Raw genomic sequence first — 24,916 nt, 5'->3', positions numbered from 1 at the left:
CTAAGACTCCTAGATTACTACGGGATTGGCGGAACACATACTTAGTTGGATCAAGGGTTTCCTAACCACTAGAACATATCAAGTGAAATGAACCTCAAACATATCACCACCGTGGAAAGCAGAATGCGGAGTACCTCAAGGATCACCACTATCACTGATCCTTTTCAACCTAATGATGACCCCACTAGCCAAATCCTTACCCAACCAAGGCCTTAACCCCTTTCATCTATGCAGATGATGTCACAATATACATTCCTTACAAACGTGATCTGACAGAAATCACCAATGAAAATCAAGCTCATCTTGAATAACATGGACTCATGGGCAAATGCATTTCAACTAAACCTCAACACAGAAAAAACATCCTGTCATCCCAATACAATACAAACACCCCAGATTATACCCTCCCTATCTCAGACAGCCTGAAAATTCTCGGTGTTACAATCAACCATAACCTCACACTAGAGAACCAAGTGAAATCTACAACAAAGAAAATGTTCCACTCAATGTGGAAACTCAAACCCGTGAAACCATTCTTCCTGAGGGAAACATTTCGCAACTTGATACAATCAATGGTACTAAGCCATGTAGACTACTGTAATGGAATTTATACGGGATACAAAGAACAAATTATAAAGAAACTTCAGGACCGCTCAAAATACAGCAGCCAGGCTTATATTTGGAAAAATGTGATTCGAAAGCGCTAACCCCCTCAGAGAAAAACTGCACTGGCTCCCAAAGAACGTATTGCTTTCAAAATCTGCACCCTGGTTCATAAAATTATCTACAGCGCAGCCCTGGGATACATGACAGACCTCATAGACCCAACAACCAGAAACACAACAGGAGCAACACGAACATACCTAAATCTCCACTACCCAAGCTGCAAAGGACTCAAATCAACCTATGCATCCAGCTTTTCCTACATAAGCACACAACTATGGAACGCATTACCAAAGCCGTGAAAACAACTTATGATCACCTAAACTTCCGGAAATCATTAAAAGTAACTCATTCAAAAAGGCATACCCTACCAACCCAGCTTAAATGCCTGTACCCTGCAACACAACAAAACCAAAGCTCGTAATTGTTATGATTGGGGTCAGAACCCCTCTCATAACTTACCTCTTTCCTGGGGGTCAGCTTCTTAGCTGGCTTCTGTTTCTTTGTCTGTTCTTTCTGAGCTGCTGGCTCTGTCTCTCTGTGCTGGCAGCTTCCAGCAGCATGGAGCTAATTGGTTCACTTTACTACAGCTGTGTGGGTGGGTGGACTGAGTTAGCTCTACCTCTCTTTGGGTGTACTGGCTTCAAGTGCTTCACGGTTTTGCATTGGTGTGGGTTGGGCCTCTATGGGTTTCAGTGTGCTTTCTGGGTCATTGTGCTGTTGCCTGGGTCTAGGGAGTGTGACATCATCAGGGAGGGCCTTAATAAGGAAGTGGTGGTGTTTCCTTCAGGGCCTTTGCAACAGTGGTGTTTGCTTTAGGTAGGGTGGTGCAGTGTGCACTTCTGACTTTGTGTCTAGTTTCCCTGCTTGCTTTTGCTAAGGGCCAGGTTAGTGTTAGTGCAGTGTGCACTGGTGACTGTGTGTTTAGCTTTCCTGCTTTTCCCTTTTGGTTCCCCTGCTTTTCCCTCTTGGTTTTGGAAGCATTGCTGTGTGTAGGGCTTTGGAAGCTCTGTTGCTGATAGAAGTACTTCAGGGTTTGGTGGTGTTAGGAACACTGCAGAGTTTGCTGTTAGAAGTACTTCTGGTGTTTGTGCTATTGGGAGCATTGCAGTCTTTGCTGTTGGTGTTTGGTGCTTTAGAAGCACTTTTGGCTTATGTGTTAGCTTCCCTGCTTTTTCCTTGTGGCAACCCTGTCTTCCCTTTTAGTGCTAGGAGCTCTTCTGGTTGCTTGCCAGAGTAGTGCTTAGGAAGCACCTTGTTAGTTTTGTATCTAGCTGGCTAGAGCAGTGCTTAGGTAGCTTGTTAGTTTTGTGTTTAGCTTGTTAGTGTAGAGCTCTGCTTGTAGCTTGGTGCTTAGTAGCACCTGTGTTAGCTTTGTGTTTAGTTCCCTGCTCTGTTAGTTTAGGCTTAGGAAGTCCCTTTCTTGAGCAGGGCTTAGGAGCTCCTGTTTAGTATAGGGCTTAGGAAGTCCTTTTGTAAGTTTACTGTTAGGAACACTCCTGCTGGTTTAGGGCTTGGGAGCACGTAGATCAGTTTAAGTTAGGAGCACTTCTGTTTCAGTCCTGGTCCCTGTGTCATCCGGTATCCAGTAAGTCCTGCCGGCTACTCGAACCCAGGAGCTCAACTCCTGGGGGGCTTAGTAGCTAAGTGCAGGTGAAGCTGTGTAGACCAGTCCGGTGTGCTCCAGTCCGGTGTTCCAGTCCTGTGTCCTCCAGTCCGGGGGATTCCAGTCCATGTGTTCCGGTTCGCTTGGCAGTGCCTGCAGTCCCTGCCGGTGTGCTTGCCCAGTGTTGGTTGGTGGGTTTTTCCTGCTGCTGTCGCTCCTCGGCAGCAGCCCAAGGGCTCACGTTTGCTTCAGAGCCCGGCCCCGCGGGCTCTGAACCTGAGAACCTGACAGTAATGGACATATAAAAACTTTTCCTCTCTACGATTCCCTAATGTGTCTGTACACACAAACCTTATTCTACACAACATTACTGTATTTGTTCATACCGGAATTGGCGAACGCCTTTACGGTACTATGTAAGCCACATTGAGCCTGCAAATAGGTGGGAAATGTGGGATACAAATGTAACAAATAAAATGTCTTATTTAACACCCCTTTCATTGTAATGAAACACATCTTCTGAAACACTATCTGCTTTCATGACCATGTTTGCCACTCCAGGCAGTCAGTAGATCAAAATGATAAAAGGGATGGAACTCCTTTCGTGAGGAAAGGCTAAAGAGTTTAGGGCTTTTCAGCTTGGAAAGATGGCTGAAGGGAAATACAATTGAGGTGTGAAAAATCCTGAGTGGTGTAGAACGGGTAAAGTGAATTAGTGCTTATCAACGTGTAGAAGGTAAGCCTATCTCTGGACAGCCTTTAGTTCGCTTCATGAGAGGTTTGCTTTTGTCAAAGCCCCTTGTCAAACCTCCACCAGTGTCATGGAATCTCAACGTCATGCTCACCCAGCTGATGAAAGCTCCTTTCGAGCCATTGAATTCCTGGAATCTGAAGTACTTGATCTGGAAAGTCATTTTCTGGTGGCTGTTACTTCAGCTCATAGGGTCAGTGTGCTTCAGGCCCTAGTAGTGGATGCACCTTATACTAGGTTTCATCACAACAGAGTAGTCCTCTGCACTCACCCTGTTCCTACCAAGGTGGTGTCGGATCAATTGTCTTGCCAACAATTTTTCCCCATCCTCATGCCCACCCTGGCGAAAGCAGCTTGCACACTTGGACTGCAAAGAGAGCACTGGCCTTTTACATGGAGCGGACGAAGCCCTTCAGACAGTTCGCCCAGTTGTTTGTTTTTTTTAATCCCAACAGGAGGGGAGTCGCCATCAGAAAATGCAAAATCTCCAGTTGGCTAGCAGATTGCATTTCCTTTGCTTATGCCTAGGCTGAGCTGACTTTGGAGGGCCATGTCATGGCTCATAATGTCAGCCATGGCTGCGTCAGTGGCTCACTTTAAAGTCAGCTCCATTGAAGAGATTTGCAAAGCTGCGACATGATCTTCAGTCCACACATTCACATCACATTACTGCCTTGACAGGGATATCCGACGCAACAGTCAGTTTGGGCAGTCAGTGCTGCAGAATTTGTTTGGGGTTTAGAATCCAACTCCACCTCCCTAGGCCCTTTTTGTTCTATTCCCGGCTGCACTCCCAGCTAGTTGTACATAGTTTCAGGTGATCTATGTTATGTCCTCGCCATTGTGAGGTCAGATTGTCCAACCTTTGTTGTTTTGGTTGAGCCTGGATGCTAAGGATACCCCAATTGTGAGTATAATACAGCCTGCTTATCCTCAGAGAAAGCGAAGATACTTACCTGTAGCAGGTATTCTCTGAGGACAGGCTGATTATTCTCACATACCCGCCCACCTCCCCTTGGAGTTGTCGCCTCTATCCCTCTCTCACTTTTTACTCTTCACTGAACTGTGGAGCACGGCGGGTGGGAAGATACTCGGCACATGTACGGTCCGACGCGCAGCGTGCTCAGAAAGTGCTAGCAAACATTTTGTTATATGAAATGCCGGTTCCTGTGACGGCATGGATCGCGCCGACCCAATTGTGAGAATAGTCAGCCTGCTGTCCTCAGAGAATACCTGCTACAGGTAAGTATCTTCGCTATACATGATTCATACTGAAGGCCTGAGCTACCAGATAGCTCAGCCTTTATATGCTGTATTATATTCATCAGGAATAACACCCTCTGCCTGCCCTGGCATGGAGGAGCATTGGGATTGGGATATCTATGCAGTCATTGTATGTGTACATGACTGTGACAATGGGATATTGACACCGTGCTGTTTCCACCTTCCTCTGGCCTCAGATAGTGTGCAGCCATGACATACCAAGTAACCAGGTTACTGAGAAGACATGCAGGGAGATTGGAACAGAGCAAGGTGATAAAGCATCTGAGGGGAAGCAAGCTGCTTTCCTTGCCCCTTGTAGGGATTATGAGCTAGCAGAGAAACTCCGCCATCCACCTCACCCTAACCTTGTCCATCTAGAGCTAGCTGAAGATTCCCCTGATGCAGTTCCATAGGATGACTAGTGTAGCTCGGAGCAGAGAACTTCCTCGATATGAGGTGCTTCTGGCACAGAATGAGGAAAATCCTTGGCCAGAGGGGATATAGGAAACTGGCCCTACAAGAACAGCAGATAGAGCTGACAGAGAGGTTGCTGACTTTGGTTGGACTGTCGCAGGAGGTAGCATTCTGTGGCGGGGGTGTCCCTGCAGCAAGAGGTGAGCGGGCTACAGAGTGACCTAGGTCAACTACATACCAGCTACCCCACTGTGGCACCTCTAGGAACACCTGCACTATATGCAACCTCTCAGCCATGGTGCCCTGTAAGGTCACCACCCTACACCCTTAGCTACAACTTCAGCAGCATATATTTTCTTGGGACCTCCATGATTTTCAAGCGGTTTTATGATGTGCATTGATTCTGGATGAGAAATCACTGGCTCCTTCCGAGTTCTCTCATCCCATCCCCACACCCTGTGTGTCATAGTAGCCCAGTTGACAGTGGGGGGAGCAAGGAGATGGAAAGGGAAAAAAAGATGTTAGTTATAGAAGGGAAAAATGTTAATGTTCTTCAGTCACTGTTAATGTGCACCTTGATAACTGGAAATGCTATGGATGAGGTAAGTTCTTGTTGCCAGACCCAGCTGTGGGATGAGCTAACTCCTTATACTACTGTGCTGTTCTATCTTACCACCTTCCAAAAGGGGTTGTTTGTGGCATAGGGCTAGATTGTTGAGCATGCAGCATGCCAGAAAGATGTTGCACACCTTGCGGGGGCAGTAGAGTAGTTCTCCTCCAATCCATCCAGAGAGCAGAAGCAGTTTTTGAGGAGGCTAAAGGTTCTGTTATTACCCTGGTTTTGCAGTGGACCCTGGTGTATTGATCTTTTGCCTTAGTATGGGGTATAATTGTGGGGGTCATGAGCCATTTTCTTTGTGGGATCTTCTATCAACAGTCGTGTGTTGAGACATACTGGGCGTTGTGGACAGGAATGCACTGGACATCAGGAAAATGTAATGAAAATAGGGAATTTTATAGCATGTGCATGCAGTATTGTGTGTGTTGGATAGTACAGGGCTTACCTAGCATCCATCCCCCAGTGAGCTGGCTGCTTTCAAACCTGTCATGGATGTCAGAGTGAGTCCAGATTTATAACGCATCATGGCAGGAGCCTGGGATCTAGGAAGACATCTCGGTGATATGCCCTTACATGTTAAAAGAGCGAAAGGCTTTTGTTGCAGTAGGTCTCCTCCCTTGTAGTGACTGATGCCCAGATGTACAGACTGAACCCCCAGCACGGATGGATGGGCTGTTTCATAAACTAGGTCATAGTTGCTGTCTGAGTTGTACAGTGTGGGGGAAGGCTATATATCTGAGGTGTGGTTTAAGAGAAAAGAGGCCCTGAGCCAACTGTGATGAACGAGGTTAGACAGGCTGAGATCTGCAGTGATTGCCAATACAGACTGAAAGCTCCTAGTGTCTAGAAAGGCAAGGGCTGTGGTAACCTTTAGGTAGATGGGCACGGGCTGTTCCCTCTGTGTTTTGGTGCAGAATAAGGGGTTCAGCTGCTGACACGATGTATGACAGTCTTATCAAACATGTCAAGCTGTCCAACTGCTGAGGGTACTTTTCATTTTTAAGATCCTAGAACTGGACTCTGGGTTTATATATCCTATGTGCCATGTTCCTGCTGCAATTAGCTATTGAGGTCAGTCACCACTTCTCTGTTCCACCACCAACTGGGCTGTAAGCAAGAACAAGGAAAGGGAGTCAGACATACCTCTGTGGACACGGATGACAATTAGGCAGTTGAAATGCTCTGATCTCCTCCAGCAACCCCTTATACAAACTCTAGGTCCAAAAGATAAATGAGGTTGGGTTTGTTTGTGAACTGATATTCAGATTTTCCACCATTGATGTGTAATCTTTGTGGAATACATTATAGAAATGTAGACCTCAGTGCCACCCATGCCACATCCAGTACACCTGTGTTCTAAACATGGATATTATAACATGACCAGCATTTACACATGTAGAATGTGCAGTTCTACAATCATTTCCACATGGATGCTGTTTCACATGTGCCAGTATTTCGACAAGAAAATCATGCTGTACACTGCCTGGATAAATGTCTTCAAAAAGGCAGGCTATAAAATGAAAAATCGGTTAATCTAAAGTAATGGCCTAAATAGGACCCTGGTGCATGCTTTTCAGATGCCCAGTCTTCTGAATGATGACAATTTCCTAAATTTGCAGTAAAGTCTTGGTGGACCTTCCTAGTATGCCTCAGGAGAATATATATACAATATGTTTAAATCAGTGTGCTTTGCCTTTAAACAGCGCCCAGTGTGCTTAAGTGGTCAGTATTATTTTGCTGAAATTAATTCCTGATATTAAAGTTGAAAAAGCATTTTTTTTTCTCTTCTCCATTTCAGGTTGCTAATGCAATAAAGGCATCTTTTACCCCAAGGGCTGCCATGAAGTCTAATAAGGAAGGCACAAAATGTATTCAGGTAGAAATTGCACCATCTTCATCTAGGATATCGAGAAATGCCTGTGACTAGCATGTCAATCCGAGGCCATAGGTGGAAGAGACACGGTAAGAAATATGCCCTTCTGACTAAACACAAGCACCTTCAGTAGCAAGATATCTGCAGTTTAGGCAGTACTGTCCCTTTTTGTAAATGGATTAGTGTGTGTTTAAAGGGTGTACGTATATTATAGATACCTAATCTAAAGATGAAAACCGGGGAGCCCATGCTGTGACAGTTTTCCAGATATCCTCATGTTTTGTGTGTGGATTGCACTAATTTTTGTTTGTTTTAAGTAGAGAGATTGTTTGTTTTAAGAAAACACTTGGACTTGCTGAATTCCAGGTCCTCGGGTAGAGTGATTTTTAGATGCTGCGGAAGTCCCTTTTTTATGGGCAGTGAGGGAGGTGGAAACCTGAGTCTTGCCCATCATTTTTAAAGAATGTTCAAAATATGTAACACAGAATGAGCTGAGGTCAGGATGAGGAGAAAGCTGAAAAAGTTTAGAAGATAAATGACAGTTTTTACACTTAACCATATACCTACCAGGGGTATAAACTTTCAGATTAGAAAAAGAATCTTGCTTAAATTTGTGATCCACAGAATATTGACATTTTGCACTTCTAAATGGAAGAAAGCAACCTGGAACAGCAGTTTAAAAATCCTAACCACCTTACTGGGTAGATTGGATGGGTGAATTAGCCATTACACCTGTTGTCTTCTGTTTAGCACAAGAAAGCATTACAATCCATTGATATCCAGAAGAGAGAGGCTTTCGTGGCATGAGAAGATAACAGAAGTGGGTTGAGGAATACCCTGGATGACAGATGGTGTTTAAGACGATAATCTAGAATCACATGGTGCCTTGTTAATATAATGTTCCAAAATAGAACAGATGCACATGCTGCTATTGTTGGTAGAGCCTGAGAAACTAAGGGGCTTTGTACTGAGCAGGAGTGTGCACCGTGAGAGACTTTCTCTGATATGACCATAGTTTTTTGTGTTTTTTTTAATACACGATAGTGTTCTTTTTAAAGGTTTTCTTTTTCAAGAATAAGGTTTCAATTTTATTTATTTCACTGCCACTGCTACTAATAATTTGTTTGTACAGCATCCGTCATCTAACCGGCACCCCATAGTGCTGCTAGTTTTCTAGCACGCATGCACAGCAAGTGATCTAACAGTTTGGTTGTGGGTGTGAATGACAGACTGAAGAATAAAGGAGCACTATTACTGTTATTAGCATTCTCACCCCAGTACTGTTAGGTAAACTTGAGGCCCTGGGGGAATGAAGAGGTGTGCTCATATCAGCTCAGTATAGGATGACATACCACAGACTCTTGCAGTTCATTTTTTCTCCTAGCAAAGAATCCTTTTATTTTTTTCCTTCCTTCCTCACATATAACATGAGGAGGTAGTTTTAGAACTGGCATATAAGTGGCTGTCAGCAGCATACATCCCTTCTTAAAACTGCCATTTCATTGCAGCAAGACACGTATATTTGTCTACTCTGGAGCAGATGTAAATATACATGTCTGCTGGGGACTTACAGATTCACTGCATTCAGAAATGTGCTGTATGTACCCAGTAGTGGCACCAGAACGTAATTTTTCAGGGGCCAACATGTGTATATGTGAGCATGAGCATTTCCTCTCTGTGGTTCCCTGCGCAAAAAGTTTTTTTTTTTTTTTGGTTTTTTTAATGAATACCTTGACTGACAGGGATCCCCCAAGCACTGCCAACAGAAGAAATCCTGAACCTCTAGGCTGTGGCATTTGCTATGTGCATGCTTGGTTCTCATGCTAAATGGCCTGAGCCAAAAGAGGATGGACCCAGGCCTATCCGTGGCTATTCCCCTGGTTCCTGGTGTTCCTTGAAGGAAAATGCAGAGTATACATGTGAATTATGAACTCTACTTCAGGACTTGCTAATTTAGGGCTCCTTTTACAAAGCTGCACTGGCGATTTCAGCACAGCAAATATGATGAAGCCCATAGGGATTGAATGTGCTTTGTCACATTTGCCGTGCCAGAATCACTAGCGCAGCTTTGTAAAAGGAGCCCTTAAAGTTTAAAGGTATGCATAGGGTCACTGCCTAGGCACACTTTAATTTATATGTGTATCAGGTACATCATGTAAGCCTTTTTAAGATTCCCTCAAAATGTTATAATGTGTGTAGCGCAAGTTGGGCAAATATTTTTCTATCCTTGGGGTCATTTACAGTTATGGCCTGCTCCAGTTGCCTGGGGGGCATACTGCTGTTTTTAGCATGATGATTGAAAATTAAGTGGGCTGCCATCAGACAGTAAAATGTTTTACTCCAAGATAATTGCAATTATTCTTCCTTCTTCCTCTTTTCTTAGCTGGCAGCTTTAATTTCCCCCAAGTGTATATTGATATGGGATGAAAGCCTTTCCATCCCTAGTGATCCCTTCTCAACTTTTTATCCTTATGCCCCCTCCACTGGCCTCATTCCCAGCTTCATTGAACCAAACCCTCTTTCCCCCCAGCTTCTTGACATTTCCAGGGCTGGGCCTGGCAGCAACAAAATTGTCATTGTGCTCAGAACATATTAGTGTACCCAGACAGGCCCTGCAGTAAGAGCCCTCACACCTAGGGTTACCATATGTCCGGATTTACCCGGACATGTCCTCTTTTTGAGGACATGTCGGGCAACCGGGCGGGTTTTGCCAATCTGCCCGTTTGTCCAGATTTCTAGACAAACGGGCAGGCTGGTGGGCTATGACGGCCCGCCCAACCAGCCTGCCAGTTTGTCCAGAAATCCGGACAAACGGGCAGATTGCTAGCCTCCCCTCCCCTTAGTTACTACTGCCTGGTAGTCTAGTGACCTCTTCTCCGCCTTCGGGGCAGGAAAGAGCCCCTCTTTCCTTCCCGGAGCGCTGCCCTGCATGCATCCTTCCATCCCGTTGGTGATCTCGGCGCCGATTCAAATGGCCGCCGAGAGTTGAAGTGACCTCGTGAGACTTCAACTCTCAGCGGCCATTTTGAATCGGTGCCGAGATCACCAACGGGATGGAAGGATGCATGCAGGGCAGCGCTCCGGGCAGGAAGAAGGGGCTCTTTCCTGCCCCTAAGAGGGTCACTAGACCACAAGGGCAGTAGTAAGGTAAGAGGAGGAGGGTGACGGGGGAGGGGGGGGTGACGGGGTGGTGTTGACAGGGGGAGGGGGAAATGTGACGGGGTGGAGCGAGGGCATGAAAGGGGGCGAGGTGGGGGGGGCGGGGCATGTGTCCTCCTTTTTGGGGGACAAAATATGGTAACCCTACTCACACAGCCTGGGTGGTAGTGGCAGCACCAGCAGAAAAGTAAATCAGTGCGGGGCTTTGAGCTTGCATGCTTACTGTGCCCCCATCCCCATAGCTCAATACATCACTGGAATGACTGACACTAGCTCCCTCAAGTCCATATAGAGTCATGTGTGGCACTGGTCTTTTTCTGATGGTAGCAAGCTGGTAAATATGTAATTTTTTTCAATTCCAACTGGGACGTAGAGAATTCCAGGACAATTTCTGACCTCTGAGTTGTAGTTTGCCCACCTCTGGTCTAGCATAGTGCCAGCTAAGCTTTATAAGTGATGACTTGTACATTTGTTACATTCATAAATAGTTATATAGGGGTTAATATTCAGCCTGTGGTGGGTGAGCATTTTTTTTTAAATGCTGCTGGTGTTCTTTCCAGATATTCAAAGCCAAGCCAAGTCCAAGCACCTGCATTGAAGTATCCGGGTTTGTGGCCAGTTATCTCTTATGCGATTAAAATGCAGTATTCAGCACTTAAGCCATATAAGCAATGCCACATAAAGAGAGGACTGACTTTATGCAGCCTGATTAAACTGCTAAATTTAACACATTTTAATACTGAATATTGGCACTTAACTGCATAAGTACTGACTCTGCCCGCAAAATAACCCCCTTTGAATTTAGTGGTCTGTGGTGATAATCAGTGGTACTAACAAATTAAGTGCCACTGAATTAATAGATAACCCCAGACAGTTTCTGGCCAGTTAAATCGCTTTGAATATCAACCCTATAGTGTTTTAGTTGCTTAAAATATGTATATTCTAAAATTAAGCAGTGTGACTGCTAATATTACAGATTGCAGCCCACCACCGAAGCGTGTGCTGTCCTTAATGAGTTTTTCCTTTATTACATCAGGACATCCAGTATTTGGTCCCAAACCAAAGGAAAGAGACTGAGGATATTTGGTGTGGTGTTCCATATGTTGGGGCATGCACTGCTTCTTTTAAGGCCTGGGCATGTGCAGTTTGTCTTCTCCTTGCTCTTGCTCTCTGCTCTATGGGGACTTTGTAGTGGGGATGGGTGGGTGAGAGAGTAAGCAGGGTAGGTTAAGGCATAGGCAAATTAGCATCTGCCTAAGCCCAAACATTGGAGGGGGAGGGGTTGTCAGGTGTACTAAGTTTAGATGTTACTAAGGCAGATTTTTTGCTTTAGTAAGTCAGCAGGTGCCCATGGAAGTTCTAATATATCCTTTCCCCTTCTCCCTCTTTTCTGCCATTCTCCAGCAGAAGTTAGTAACTAGTGCTTTTTATCTGCTGCCTCCTCTCCTGCTTGGTGGCTTTCCTCTGTAGAAGTTGCTGTTCCCCCTACTCTGGACAGCGGGCATGGTTGAGTGATGGCAAGATGAAATTGATTGTGCCTTGGGATGGGAGATGATCCGATTATGCCATGGTAGGGGGGAAGTTCAAATAAGGGAACAACACACATGTTTGTCTGGGACCCACTCAAAGGGTTAATTTACCTGATAGAACCCACAGTTGGAGGTCTCCCACCCAGCAATCAATAATATGCTGTTCCCAGTGTTGCCTCAGGTGCAAAATTAAGTGACTTTGAACACTGAGTTGCATTGTCTTTCCTTTACATAACAGTAAACTAGAGAGTGCATGAGAAGGTGGATGTGGGCATAGCTTGGAAATAATGAGACAAGACAGCCAGGGAAACCGAAGGTATGATTATGTGCTGTGTGATTTCTGGTTGCCATTTGGCAGGGCATCAGTTGTATAAATGCTGATTAATTCCAAGGATGAAGCAAGGCTGCATTTTTCTCTTCCATATGGTTTGAATTTGTTATGAAACATATTCTTTGATGGTTTGGGGGGGAGGGGGCATCGGTTTTCTTCACAGATTTAATTTTGAATGTAAATATAATTTGAACCCGAATTCAACCAGAATTTGTGGTACAGCAGGCATGAACGGTCTCTTTCCTGACCAATGCTTTTTAAATCATGTTTTTAACTCTGGCAAGCTGTCCTGCGTGTATGTTTATATTCACTGGGAGACCAGTGGAGTGGTATCAAGGTCAGAAACGGGTAAGTGAGAGCCAATTGCAGATCTAATCTGAAGGCATTGGGAATTTGGTAGAGAAATTTGGAATTAAGTGTACTGAGTGTAGAGAGAATCTCCCATCCATAACATCAGAAAGTCTGAACATGCCCAACGAACACCATTCAGACCACACTATGTAATTTATTTATAATTATAAATGGGGTTTCCCCATAGAGGCCTATAAATTGTATGCATAATGGGGTGCTTCTGTATTTTGTCTAAACATTTAATAGCAAAGTAGCATGCATAACATTATGACCGTCAATAGATTTAAATCCAGTGGTTCCCATTCTGTTTTTTCAAGGGTATATGGTAAGACCATTGTTAACTCCAGTTATAACCATACTGGTAAAGAATGATCCGTATCATCCCTCATCTACCATGTGGCAGCTTTTAATAGATAAGACTGATTATACTACTACTACTGCTACTACTAATTATTTCTATAACGCTACTAGACGCACACAGTGCTGTACACTGAACATGTAAGATACAGCCCGTGCTCGACAGAGCCAACAATCTAATCAAGACAGACAAACAAGGACAAGTAAAGGATAAGGGAATTATTTAAGGTGGGAATGAATAAAAGACATGGGTACTGAACAAGTGGAGTTAGGATTTAAAAGCAGCCTCAAAAAAGTAAGCTTTTAGCCTAGATTTGAAGACAGCCAGAGCTGGAGCTTGATGTACTGATTCAGGAAGTCAATTCAAAGTCAGGGAATCTAATCCCACCCTTGGATTTATTAGTTTAAGAACTATATGAGGTGGTTTCCCACGCCATAATTTAGACAGCAAGTTGTCTATCTTAAAAGATCTAGGAAATTTAACAGGTAACATACTTAAAATAATGGGGATGATAATATTTTTATAGATTCCAATTTGCCCCACCAAGAGAGAAACAGAGTTCCAGATTTGACAGGAAGATTTCAGTAAACCTAAAACCCTATCCATATTTTCTTGTATAGTTTCTTGTAAAGTTGATTTAAAAGTGAGGACTAAATATTTTATGCCCTTCTTACACCAACACAGTCGGTGGGATATATAATTTTCTGGCACACAATGAACATTCATGGGAAAAATTTACATTTTAGTCCAATTAATGGTATATCCAGAGAGCTCACCAAAATTCTCGATAATCTGGAAGACGACTAGTACAGAAATATATAGTCATCAGCCTACGTGGACAGTTTTACTTGAGTGTTGGCAACAGATACCTTGTATGTTGGGGGAAGATCTTATAGCAATTAATTGTTCAAGAGCAATAATGAAAAGCAGTGGGGAAAGTGGACACCCCTGACGGGTTCCACAGGTTAAGGAAAACTGTGGTGTTAAGGAACCATTTATGAAAAAGCGGGCAATGGATTAAACCATATCATCACAAAAAAAAAGAAATTTCCAGTCTATATAATTGAAAACTTTTTCAGCATCTAATGATATTACACAAGCAGAGTCAGTCATATTTTGGGCATAGTTAAGGATATGTGACAAATTCTGGTATCAGAAGCTAGTCTACCTTTGATAAATCCTGGTTGAGAGGGGTGATGAATAATGGTACATATAATTTTAGGTAGCCTCTCTGCCAGGATTTTCACAAAAATCTACAATCATAATTTAATAAGGAGATCAGCCTATAATTCTTAGGTAACATGGGATTCCTGCAATGTTTTTCTAGGATTACAATATTGGCTTCTGCAAATGTACCATTACTTTGAGTTGTGGAGATGAAATATAAAGATTAAGAAGCTTTGAGTGCTAAAAGAGATGAGAATGTTTTATAGTATTCAGTAGTTAAACCATCACTTCCAGGTGTCTTACCAGATTTTAGAGAAGAAATAGAAGCGATTTCTGTAGTTATAGGAGAATTCAGTTTATCAATATCAGACTTGAGGAGGTTTGATTCTGAAGTCTGTTCAAGAAATCAGAGACCTGAGAATCAGATGATCTATTGTGGGTTATAAATTCCTGAATAGGAATCACAAATACTCTAGAATGTCATCATTTTTAGTAAGAGTTGTGTCTTTATCTTTTTGGATGGCTGATATATGTGTGGATTTTCTCTTAGCCTTTGGGAAATTGGCTAAACAGTTTACCAGCTTTGTTAGAGCCAGCATAATATGTGGAGTGCTGAGAAAATAGCATTAAATCAGCTGATTTGCTAAGTGTCTGATTAAACTAGAATCTCCGTTTCTATATAGACAACAGTAATGAAGAATTTGCTTTATGAAAGTACTCGGCTTCAAGCTTTTTAATTTCCACTTTGAGCCTATCAAGCTCCTCTTTCTTGCTTTATTTTTGAAAGAGGTGTATTTAATAATTTCTCCTCTCAGATAGGCTTTATAGGCATCCCAAACACAACTAAAGGGACACATCCTGAGTATCATTTACCATAAAATATTCTGATGACCATCTTACAATGGATTTACAAAACTCCTCATCTGAAGAAGGGAGGGGTTGAACCTCCATCCTTTCGAATTAACTGTCTATATATGTCTGTGGATAAAGAAAGTGTTATGCAGGCATGATCTGAGATGTGAACGGATTCAATAGAGATTTTCATAATACCAGATACTAAACTTTTAGAAATGAACAAGTAGTCCAGCCTCAAAGAGGCATGTGGTATGGAATGAAATGTAAAATTCAGTCAGCAGGATGAGTAATCCTTAGGAATCAATAAGGTTCCAAGATCTGAGCAGATGTGAGAGGGCCTCAGTAGCCTTCAAAGGTTTAGCCTTTACTTTGGATTTTCAATCTAGTATGGTATCTAAAGGTATAGTCATATCTCCACCAAAGATGATGTAGTAGTGCTAGTTGTGATGACAATGCAGAGAAAAGTCAGGGTCATCAATGTTGGTGCATAAGCATTAAGTAAAGCCTATTTTTGTTGTATAGTAACTAATGTAGTCATCTAATTGTAAAACAGAGTATTTCACGGATTTGTCAAGGAGAATGGCAACACCATTCTTTTTTCCTGACACAGGAGCAAAACAGTCATCCAGTCTTGTTTCATTTTCTTAGCTTCCACTGATGACAAATGGGTTTCTTGTGGTTTCTTGTATAAAAACTATGTCCGGATGAAACGTTTTTTGAATATAGAAGTTTCTTTTTCTTTTAATTGGGTGGGATACACCCTTCACATGCGATGAAAGAATATTCACTCCCTTAGCCACAGAAAAATAAAAGAGTAGAAACTAAGGTGTGTGGCATTAAGCACATCCATAATATAGATGTATTAGCACAGCAAGGGCATCACATAAGAAAACATCAATATGCTGCATTGCAGAAACTCAGGATAACCAGGTCTTTTCCTTCAGGGAATGGTGGGGGTATTTCTTGATAGCGATATACCCCATCTGTGCAATTGGTCAAACCAATTGTGCATATTCGGACGATAGTTCCTGTAATGAGACTTGGGTAAAGGAGAACACATCCCACACTAAACGGAAACTGTGCCATACTAGAAGCACACTGATTATTAAAGTATACTAACTACTCACTTACTTATAAACTTATATAACACCTCAACAGAAATAATGTTTACTAAGTATTATCACTATTGAATGCTTGTATCAACTATACAGATACTATACATTATGAGTGGCTACTATAGTTACCACTCTTCAAACATCTTTTGTTCGGAGGGCAGCGTCTGTGCTGTTTTCAGGAATCAGTCGTCTGTGCTGTTTTCAGGTGGAATCTGAGAACAAAAACCAGCTGGAGATCCTCTTTTTGAAACCGAGACGAGCTCCCCAAATCCCGGACGAGCCCCCAAGATGTCAGCTATCGTTGTCTAGGGTTGGTCGCGGGGTCCACTTCACAGAGGCAGTGGGTTCCCAAAGAATACGCAATCCACACAGATTTGGATATATAAAGTATATTGTATTTGCATATATGCATTGGCTCACAGCATTTAGTACAGGTAGCTGGTATATGCCTGTATCTGTGTGTGTTTAGGAAGAGAGAGAAGAAGTAGTGCATGCAGAGCCCGGTGTGCTCTGCTTGCAGGGAGAGAGAAAGAGGGAGACCTAGTGCCCTGGACACAGAGAAGTGCCCGGACAGAGAGAGGGGGGGCAGTAGACCTGTGCTCAGAGAAAGACAGAGAGAGAGCCCTAGTGCCCTCATGAGCTCTGCTTTATACCTAATAAGAACTGAGAGGGAACAGGAGCAGAGAGAGATCAAAAACTTCTCTCTTTCCCAGTTATTTCCTTTACAGAACTCCAGATACTTTCTGAAGTCAGGAAAGGTGACAACTTTCACAGGTTGTCCTGTTTGAAATCCCTAGTGATGGAGCCTGTATGTCTGGCTTTGGTTGCTCTGAAGCTCTGCTCCCAGATGGAACAAAGGTATGTTAATCAGGAGTAATTGAGAAAACCTAAGGGCTATCAGGCCTCTCTGAGCACCATTTGGTCCATTTCATCCTCAATGATTCCTGAGGGGGAGGGGGAGAGTTATCAGAGGTCAGAAGGTGGTTTAACATTGTCCAACTGATTTCATATTAATATAAGTATGTCCAGCAATAATTTGACCTCCTGCAATCATGACAGTGAGGTGCCCGACCTCGGTGCCGCCTGCCACCCAGGTCGACTCCCCTTTGACGTCGGTGGAGGAAGCTTCACCAGAGTCCAGGTGGGCGTCGACTTCTCGGCACCCGCCATCGAGGACGCCTCGGTGTCGAGGCAGGCTCAGTTTCGGACTGCTCTGAGAGATGTCTTGCACAATACTAAAGATGAGCGTTTGTGGGAGAAAGAGGAGGATCCAGGTACTTTTCTTCTGATGAGTCCTATGAGATTCCTTCTGAACCCTTCCCCTCCACCAGAAAGGAGACTTTCTCCACTGGAGAGTCTATCCTTTACCATCCTTTGTCCAGGGAAATGGCTGCGGCTATTCCCTTCCCTATGGAGGTTGAGGATGAGCCCAGGGCTGAGATGCTTGAGGTTCTGGATTATCCTTCTCCACCTAGAGAGGCTGCAACGGCTCCTTTTGCATAATGTACTGAAGGAAGTCTTATGTGAACTGGTCGTTCCCTCTGTCTAATCCCGTGATCCCGAAAAGAACGGAATCCCATATCGGATCATGGGGAGCCTGGATTGATGAAGTCTCAGGTAGCTCACAACTCCGTTCTCAAAAGAGCCAAGAGTACTAGGGACTATGCCTCGGCGCCCCCAAGCAGAGAATCTAGAACCTTGGACTCTTTTGGGAGGAAGTCGTATCAGGCCGCTATGCTCGCTGCCAAAATCCAGACATACCAGCCCTTCACGAGTATCCACTTGTGGAACTTGGTGAAGCAACTGTCTAGCTTGGTTGATGCACTCCCTCTGGAGCAGGCCGAGCCTTTTCACCAGGTGGTCAGGCAGCAGAAGTCGTGTCGCAAATTCCCAGCCAAGGGTATGTGTTCGACACTTTTGATGTAGCATCCAAGATCGCTGCCCAAGGTATAGTGATGCGCAGACTGTCATGGCTGCGTGCCTCTGACCTGGATCATTCGGTCCCAGCAGCAGATGGCGGATGTTCCTTGCCGTGGGGATAACCTTTTTGGTGAGAAAGTAGAAGATCTGGTTGACCAGCTCAAGAAGTACAATGATGCTATGGATTCTCTCTCCCGGCGGGCCGTCTTCTGCTACCATCTCCTCATCTAGGAGGTTTTTTGGAGGGACGAGGAGTGCTCCCTATTCCTATCCTAGGAGTAGGTACACTTCTGCTTCTTGGCAGCCTGTCCAGGCTCAATCCCAGCGCACTCGTTCTCGTCAACAGCATTGCGCCTAAGGCCTCTGCGGCTCCCCAGCAAAAGCAAGGGACGGGTTTTTCACTGGCTCCAGTTCAGCATAGCCTGACTCAGTGTCTGTGCCGGACAACTTGCTGGTCAGGGAAGGTTGATATTTTTTCACCAAAGGTGGCCTCTCATAACCTCCGACTGGTGGGTTCTTCAAATAGTCCGGTCAGGATACACCCTCGATCTGGAATCCAAACCTCCAAATTGTCCACCGGGAGCTCATTCTTACAGTTCCCAGCACAAACAGGTACTTGCAGAGGAACTCTCCGCCCTTCTGAAGGCCCAAGCAGTCCGAACCCGTTCCACCGGGGAAGAAGGGCTAGGATTCTATTCCAGGTACTTCCTTGTGCAAAAGAAACAGGGGGGATGCGTCCCATCCTAGACCTAAGGGCCCTGAACAAATTTCTTGTCCGAGAAAAGTTCAGGATGGTTTCCCTAGGCACCCTTCTTCCCATGATTCAGGAAAACGATTGGCTATGCTCTCTGGACTTAAAGGATGCTTACACTTGCATCTCAATACTTCCAGCTCACAGGAAGTATCTTCGATTTCGGCAGGGAACACAGCACTTCCAGTACTGTGTACTGCCTTTTGGCCTGGTGTCTGCGCCCAGAGTGCTTACCAAATGCCTAGCTGTAGTCACAGCGTTGCTACGCAGACTGGGAGTGCTTGTGTTTCCTTAAATTGACGATTGGCTGGTGAAGAGCACCTTGAAGGAGGGTGCTCTGGAGTCCATGCGAATGACTATTCGGGTGCTAGAGCTAGTAGGGTTCGTTGTAAATTATCCCATGTCCCATCTCACCCTGGTCCAGGCATTGGAATTCATTGGAGCCCTGTTGAACACTCAGACAGCTCAAGCTCATCTTCCCGAGGACAAGGGCGGACAATCTTCTGTCCCTGGGGTCCATGGTTCGAGCGTCTCACCAGGTCACGGCTCGGCAAATGTTGAGACTTCTGGGGCACATGGCCTCCACAGTTCATGTCATGCCCATGGCACATCTACATATGAGATCAGCTCAATGGACCCTAGCTTCCCAATGGTTTCAAGCTGCGGGGGATCTAGAGGATGACATCCAACTGTCCACTGGCTTTTAGAATTCTCTCCACTGGTGGACGATTCGATCCAATTGACCATGGGAAGACCATTTCAAGTTCCTCAGCCACAAAAGTGCTGACGACGGAGGCATCTCTCCTGGGTGGGGAGCTCATGTAGATGGGCTCCACACTCAGGGAGCCTGATCCTTCAGGAAAGAGGTCTCCAGATCAACCTCCAGGAATTAAGAGCAATATGGAATGCTCTAAAGGCTTTCAGGAGATCGGCTGTCCAACCAAATCATTATTTATTCAGACAATCAGGTTGCCATGTATACACCAACAAGCAGGGGGGCACCGGTTCTCACCCTCTGTGTCAGGAAGCCGTCCAGATGTGGCTTTGGGCTTGCTGTCAAGGCATGTTCCTCCAAGCCACTTATCTGGCAGGTGTAAACAGTCTGGCCGACAGGTTGAGCAGGATAATGCAACCTCGCAAGTGGTCTCTGAGCATGGGCGTAGTTTACAAGATCTTCCGAGCGTGGGGCACCCCCTCGGTGGATCTTTTTGCCACTCAGATCAATCACAAGGTCCCTCAGTTCTGTTCCAGGCTTCAGGCCCACGACAGACTAGCATCAGATGCCTTCCTCCTGCATTGGGGGACATGCCTTCTGTATGCGTATCCTCCCATACCTCTAGTAGGGAAGACTTTGCTGAAACTTAAGCATGATCCTGATTGCACCCCTTCTGACCGCATCAGATTTGGTTCCCTCTTCTTCTGGAGTTGTCCTCCGAAGAACCGTGAAGATTGGATTGTTTTCCAATCCTCATCACTCAGAATGAGGAGTCACTTCTACGTTCCAACCTTCAGTCTCTGGCTCTCACAGCCTGGATGTTGAGAGCTTAGAATTCGCCTCCTTGGGTCTTTCAGAGGGTGTCTCCCGAGGTTTTGCTTGCTTCCAGGAAAGATTCCACAAGAGGTGTTACTCTTTCAAATGGAGGAGGTTTGCCATCTGGTGTGACAGCAAGGCCTAGATCCTCTTTCTGGTCCTGCACAGACCCTGCTTGAATACCTTCTACACTTGTCAGAGTCTGGTCTCAAGACCAACTCCGTAAGAGTTCACCTTAGTGCGATTAGTGCTTATCATCACCTTGTAGAGGGTAAGCCTATCTCTGGACAGCCTTTAGTTGTTCGCTTCATGAGAGGTTTGCTTTTGTCAGAGCCCCCTGTCAAACCTCTACCAGTGTCATGGTATCTCAACGGTGTTCTCTCCCAGCTGATGAAAGCTCCTTTTGAGTCTCTGAATTCCTGCCATCTGAAGTACTTGACCTGGAAGGTTGTTTTCCTTGGTGGCTGTTACTTCAGCTCGTAGGGTCAGTGAGCTTCAGGCCTTGGTAGTTGCATGCACCTTATATCAAGTTCCATCATAACAGAGTAGTTCCTGCCTAAGGTGGTGTCGGTGTTCCATCTGAACCAGTCAATTGTCTTGCCAACTTTCTTTTCCCATCCTCATACCCGCCCTGGCGAAAGCAGTTTGCACACCTTGGACTGCAAGAGAGCATTGGCCTTTTATGTGGAGTGGACAAAGCCCTTTAGACAGTCTGCCCAGTTGTTTGTTTCTTTTGATCCCAACAGGAGGGGAGTCGCCATCGGAAAACGCACGATCTCCAATTGGCTAGCAGATTGCATTTCCTTCATTTACACCCAGGCTGGGCTGACTCTGGAGGGCCATGTCCACGGCTCACAATGTTCGAGCCATGCTGCGTCAGTGGCTCACTTAGTCCAGCCTCCATTGAAGAGATTGCAAGGCTGCAACTGGTCATCAGTCCACACATTCACATCTCACTACTGCCTTCAGCAGGATACCCGACGCGGCAGTCGGTGCTGCAGAATCTGTTCGGGGTTTAGAATCCAACTCCCCCCCCCCCCCCCCCCGACCCTTTTTTGTTCTGTTCTAGGCTGCACTCTGTTAGTTGTTATGGTTTCAGGTCAGTCTATGTTATGTCCTCGCTGTTGTGAGGCCCAGTTGGCCAATGTTCATTGTTTGAATGAGCCTGGGTGCTAGGGATACCCCAATGTGAGGACAGCAGGCTGATTGTTCTAACAAACCCGCCCACCTCCCCTTTGGAGGAGGAGTTTATTTGCTTTTTGATTAAACTGAGCGGGAACGCTCGCGTGACGGGCGGGAATCGTTCCGCACATGCGCGGTGTGCATGGTTCACACTCCAGAAGGCTCTGGCTAACTTTTTTGATTTTTTTGCTTGCAAAATTGCCGCTTTCCGGGCCGACGCAGACGTCGACCCACATGTGAGAACAATCAGCCTGCTGTCCTCGGAGAATACCTGCCTACAAGTATGTATCTTCACTATATCTTTTAGTGAGCCTTCTGTACATGGAAGTAAATCTGTGGCCATCAGTTTTTGGCATGGTGCAGGGTTAAGCAACACTGTCCCCTCCACAAAATCTAGTTCAAGTTTGCACCTCACTTTACCCAACTACAAGTGAAGTAACAACATTACTCCTCCTCCCTGACCCCATGTGGAGTTTTCATATAGTGTGGGTGCCAAAGGTATGCAGTCCAGCCTTCCATTTCATAGCTAGGTTTCTAAAACAATATACTGTAAATTTTGAAGCAACAGCAAAGGTGACAAAAAAGTTCCAGAAGCAAGCAGTGTGGTGCAGAAACGTTATTGGTGGGTAACAAAAGACTCAAGCCATGTTCGGCCGCAAGGGCTTGCTTCAGGAGTCTACAGATAGAGCAAACACTACATATATACAACATTAAAGGTAACAATAATAAACAGCTAAAAAATCTTATAGTACACTAAAAAAAAAAAAGTGGAGATCCGGAAGAGAGGGAAGCAGTTGAACACCATTGTTTGGGGGGGGGGGGGGGGTAGGCAAAGGAGAGATGCTGGACACTACAGTGGTGGGGTGGCAGGTGATGCTGGACTACAGAAGGTAGAGAAAGAGGAGATGAATATGGAAAGAAGGGGAGGAGGGTCTTGAGCTGCCCTTTGATGGGGTTGGGGGTGCCAAGCTGAAGGTTTGCCTAGGGTGTAATTACCCCTTGGGCTGGCCCCTTATAGTAGGTAGAGAAAGTTTGATTTCTATGTTTAGTATGTAACCTTTGAGGCTATTTCCATAGGTAAGACAGTACTTTACCTGCAGAAATGATCTGCTACAAAAATTGCCCATCCAACATACAGGTAAAAGTGCATGCATATGTGCATCATGCATGCTTGTACTTCACATGCAGTGAGCACAGGCATTCTCAGGGCCACGTTTAGAAATCTGTACACTTAAGCAAAATTGTTTCAAGTTTACTTCAATTTGATATACCAGCCTTTAGAAGGCTTTCAGAGTGGTGTACAAAAACTAATATTTAGAGAGAACAGAAATCCATATGTTAAGTCATAGTAAAAAGTCCAATTTCATGGTTCTGTGTTGCGCCCCGAGATAGTCTCTCTGCATGGCATGGAGATAGCTGACCTTGCTCAAAAGCATCCTGAAAAAGAGAAGTTTATAAATGAAGTCCAGGAATGTTCTAAATGGAGGTTAGAGGGGAGAGCATTCTAGGGGGCGTGTTCAAATGTAAGCACAGTGTTTTCCTGGGATAAGTTTCAACTCAAAGCAGATATATGCATATACTATTGCTCTGAAAATCAGGCAAATTCTGCAAGAGAAGTATGCATGCTCTTTTTACCTATGTAAACAGTTAGAACATTACCTGCCACAAGGACAATTTTCATACTATTTGCATAGCTACAAAGTCCATGGACATACTTTACCTGTGAATTCTGCACCCACTTTCATAGTGAAAGTACATATGCTTTTCAGTATGAAACAGCTAAAACAAGAGAGCCAGAGGCATGTCCCTCCCTCTTCTACCTTTTCTAACCAAAGCAATGTATGTAGTTATTTAAAAAAATAAAAACAAGAACCTTTTGGATTTTCAGAACCATAATAAAGGTTGTTCACAATATATAATAGAGCATTATGCGTTTATATAACTCCTCTTTCCCCTCCAATAACTTTAGTCTTTCAGACAGGATTCAGTTGTGCCTAGCATTAATGGTATTTGTGTTAATAGACATTTCAGTGTAGCTGCAAGTGGGTAAGGTTGCCATGCTAACCATGGGGGGTGTAGTGCATTACTATAGCACTATTGCATCTGTTAAAGGTTCTCACAGTGACTTCTCAGTTTGGCATATGTCTGGTTGCCCTATGGATCCATGCATATATTCAAGAGCCTCTGTGGAGGCACAGGACCTTGGAGCACCACTTGTGAGAAAAGCGAAGATACTTACCTATAGCAAGTATTCTCTGAGGTCAGCAGGCCTTATATTCTCACAATTGGGTAACGTGATCCCCGCATTGCCTGGTCTGGAGCTTGTAACGTGCTAAAAAAATAGAGCTTTGTGGAGTGCAGGAGCCACTCCACCGCACATGCGCGAGTGCCTTCCCACCCGCCATGAGAGCGCAGTTACCACATTTAGATACAGCATTTAAAAAAAAGGAAAAAAATAGGAGACAACGCCAAGGGAAGGCGAGAGGTTTTGTGAGAGTATTAAGGCCTGCTGTCCTCAGAGAATACCTGCTACATGTAAGTATCTTTGCTTTCTCAGAGGACAAGCAGACCATTAATTCTCACAGTTGGAGTATCCCTAGCATCCAGGCACATCAAAAATAACAACATTGGTTGATTAGGCCTTGCAACGGCGAGGACATAACTCAGATTAGCCTGCAAGTATATACAAACTGATTGAGAGTGCAGCCTGGAACATAATAAAATGGGCCTGGAGGATGGAGTTGGATTCTAGACCCCAAACAGATTCTGCAATGCTGAATGCTGAAACCGACTGTTGCGTCGGGTATCCTGCTCCAGGCAGTAATGAGATGTGAATGTGGACTGAAGACCATGGCGCAGCCACAAAGAAAATGACTTTCCAGGTCAAGTACTTCTGATGGCAGGAATTCAGTGGCTCAAAGGAGCTTTCATCAGCTGGGTGAGAATGACGTTGAGGTTCCATAACACAGATAAAGGGGGGTTTGACAAAAGCAAACCTCTCATGAAGCGAACACTAGAGGCTGTCCAGAGATGGGCTTACCCTCTACACGTTGATGGTAAGCACTATTGCACTGAAGTGAACCCTTAAGGAGTTGGTCTTCAGACCAGACTCGGAAAGATGTAGAAAGTATTCAAGCAGGTTCTGTGTAGTGCAAGAAAGAGGATCAAGGGCCTTGCCCTCACACCAGATGGCAAATCTGCTCTTGAAATACTACCTCTTGGTAGAATCTTTCCTAGAAGCCAGCAAGACCTGGGAGACACCCTCCAACAGACCCAAGGAAGATAATTCTAGGCTCTTAACATCCAGGCTGTGAGGACCAGAGACTGAAGGTTGGAATGCAGAAGAGATCCCTTGTTCTGCGTGATAAGGATTGGGAAACAGTCCAATCTCCATAGTTCTTTGGAGGATAAATCTAGAAGAAGAGGGAACCAGATCTGCCTAGTCCAGTAAGGCGCGATCAAGATCATGGTCCTGTGG

At 44.8% G+C, this 24,916-nt stretch overlaps 1 protein-coding gene across 1 annotated transcript in view; it reads left to right on the top strand.

The window, feature by feature from the left end:
- Positions 1 to 24,916, top strand: part of FAM126A (family with sequence similarity 126 member A) — a 155,955-nt gene that overhangs the window by 114,129 nt on the left and 16,910 nt on the right. Inside the window, 2 exon segments of the mRNA XM_030201783.1 lie at positions 7,115 to 7,234; positions 7,236 to 7,278. Coding sequence (XP_030057643.1) covers positions 7,115 to 7,234; positions 7,236 to 7,278 — 163 coding nt within the window.

Source organism: Microcaecilia unicolor, chromosome 1, assembly GCF_901765095.1.
Source record: "Microcaecilia unicolor chromosome 1, aMicUni1.1, whole genome shotgun sequence".
Taxonomy (NCBI): Eukaryota; Metazoa; Chordata; class Amphibia; order Gymnophiona; family Siphonopidae; genus Microcaecilia; species Microcaecilia unicolor.
The sequence above is the reverse complement of the archived record's forward strand: the minus strand, read 5'-3'. Positions and strand labels throughout refer to the sequence as shown.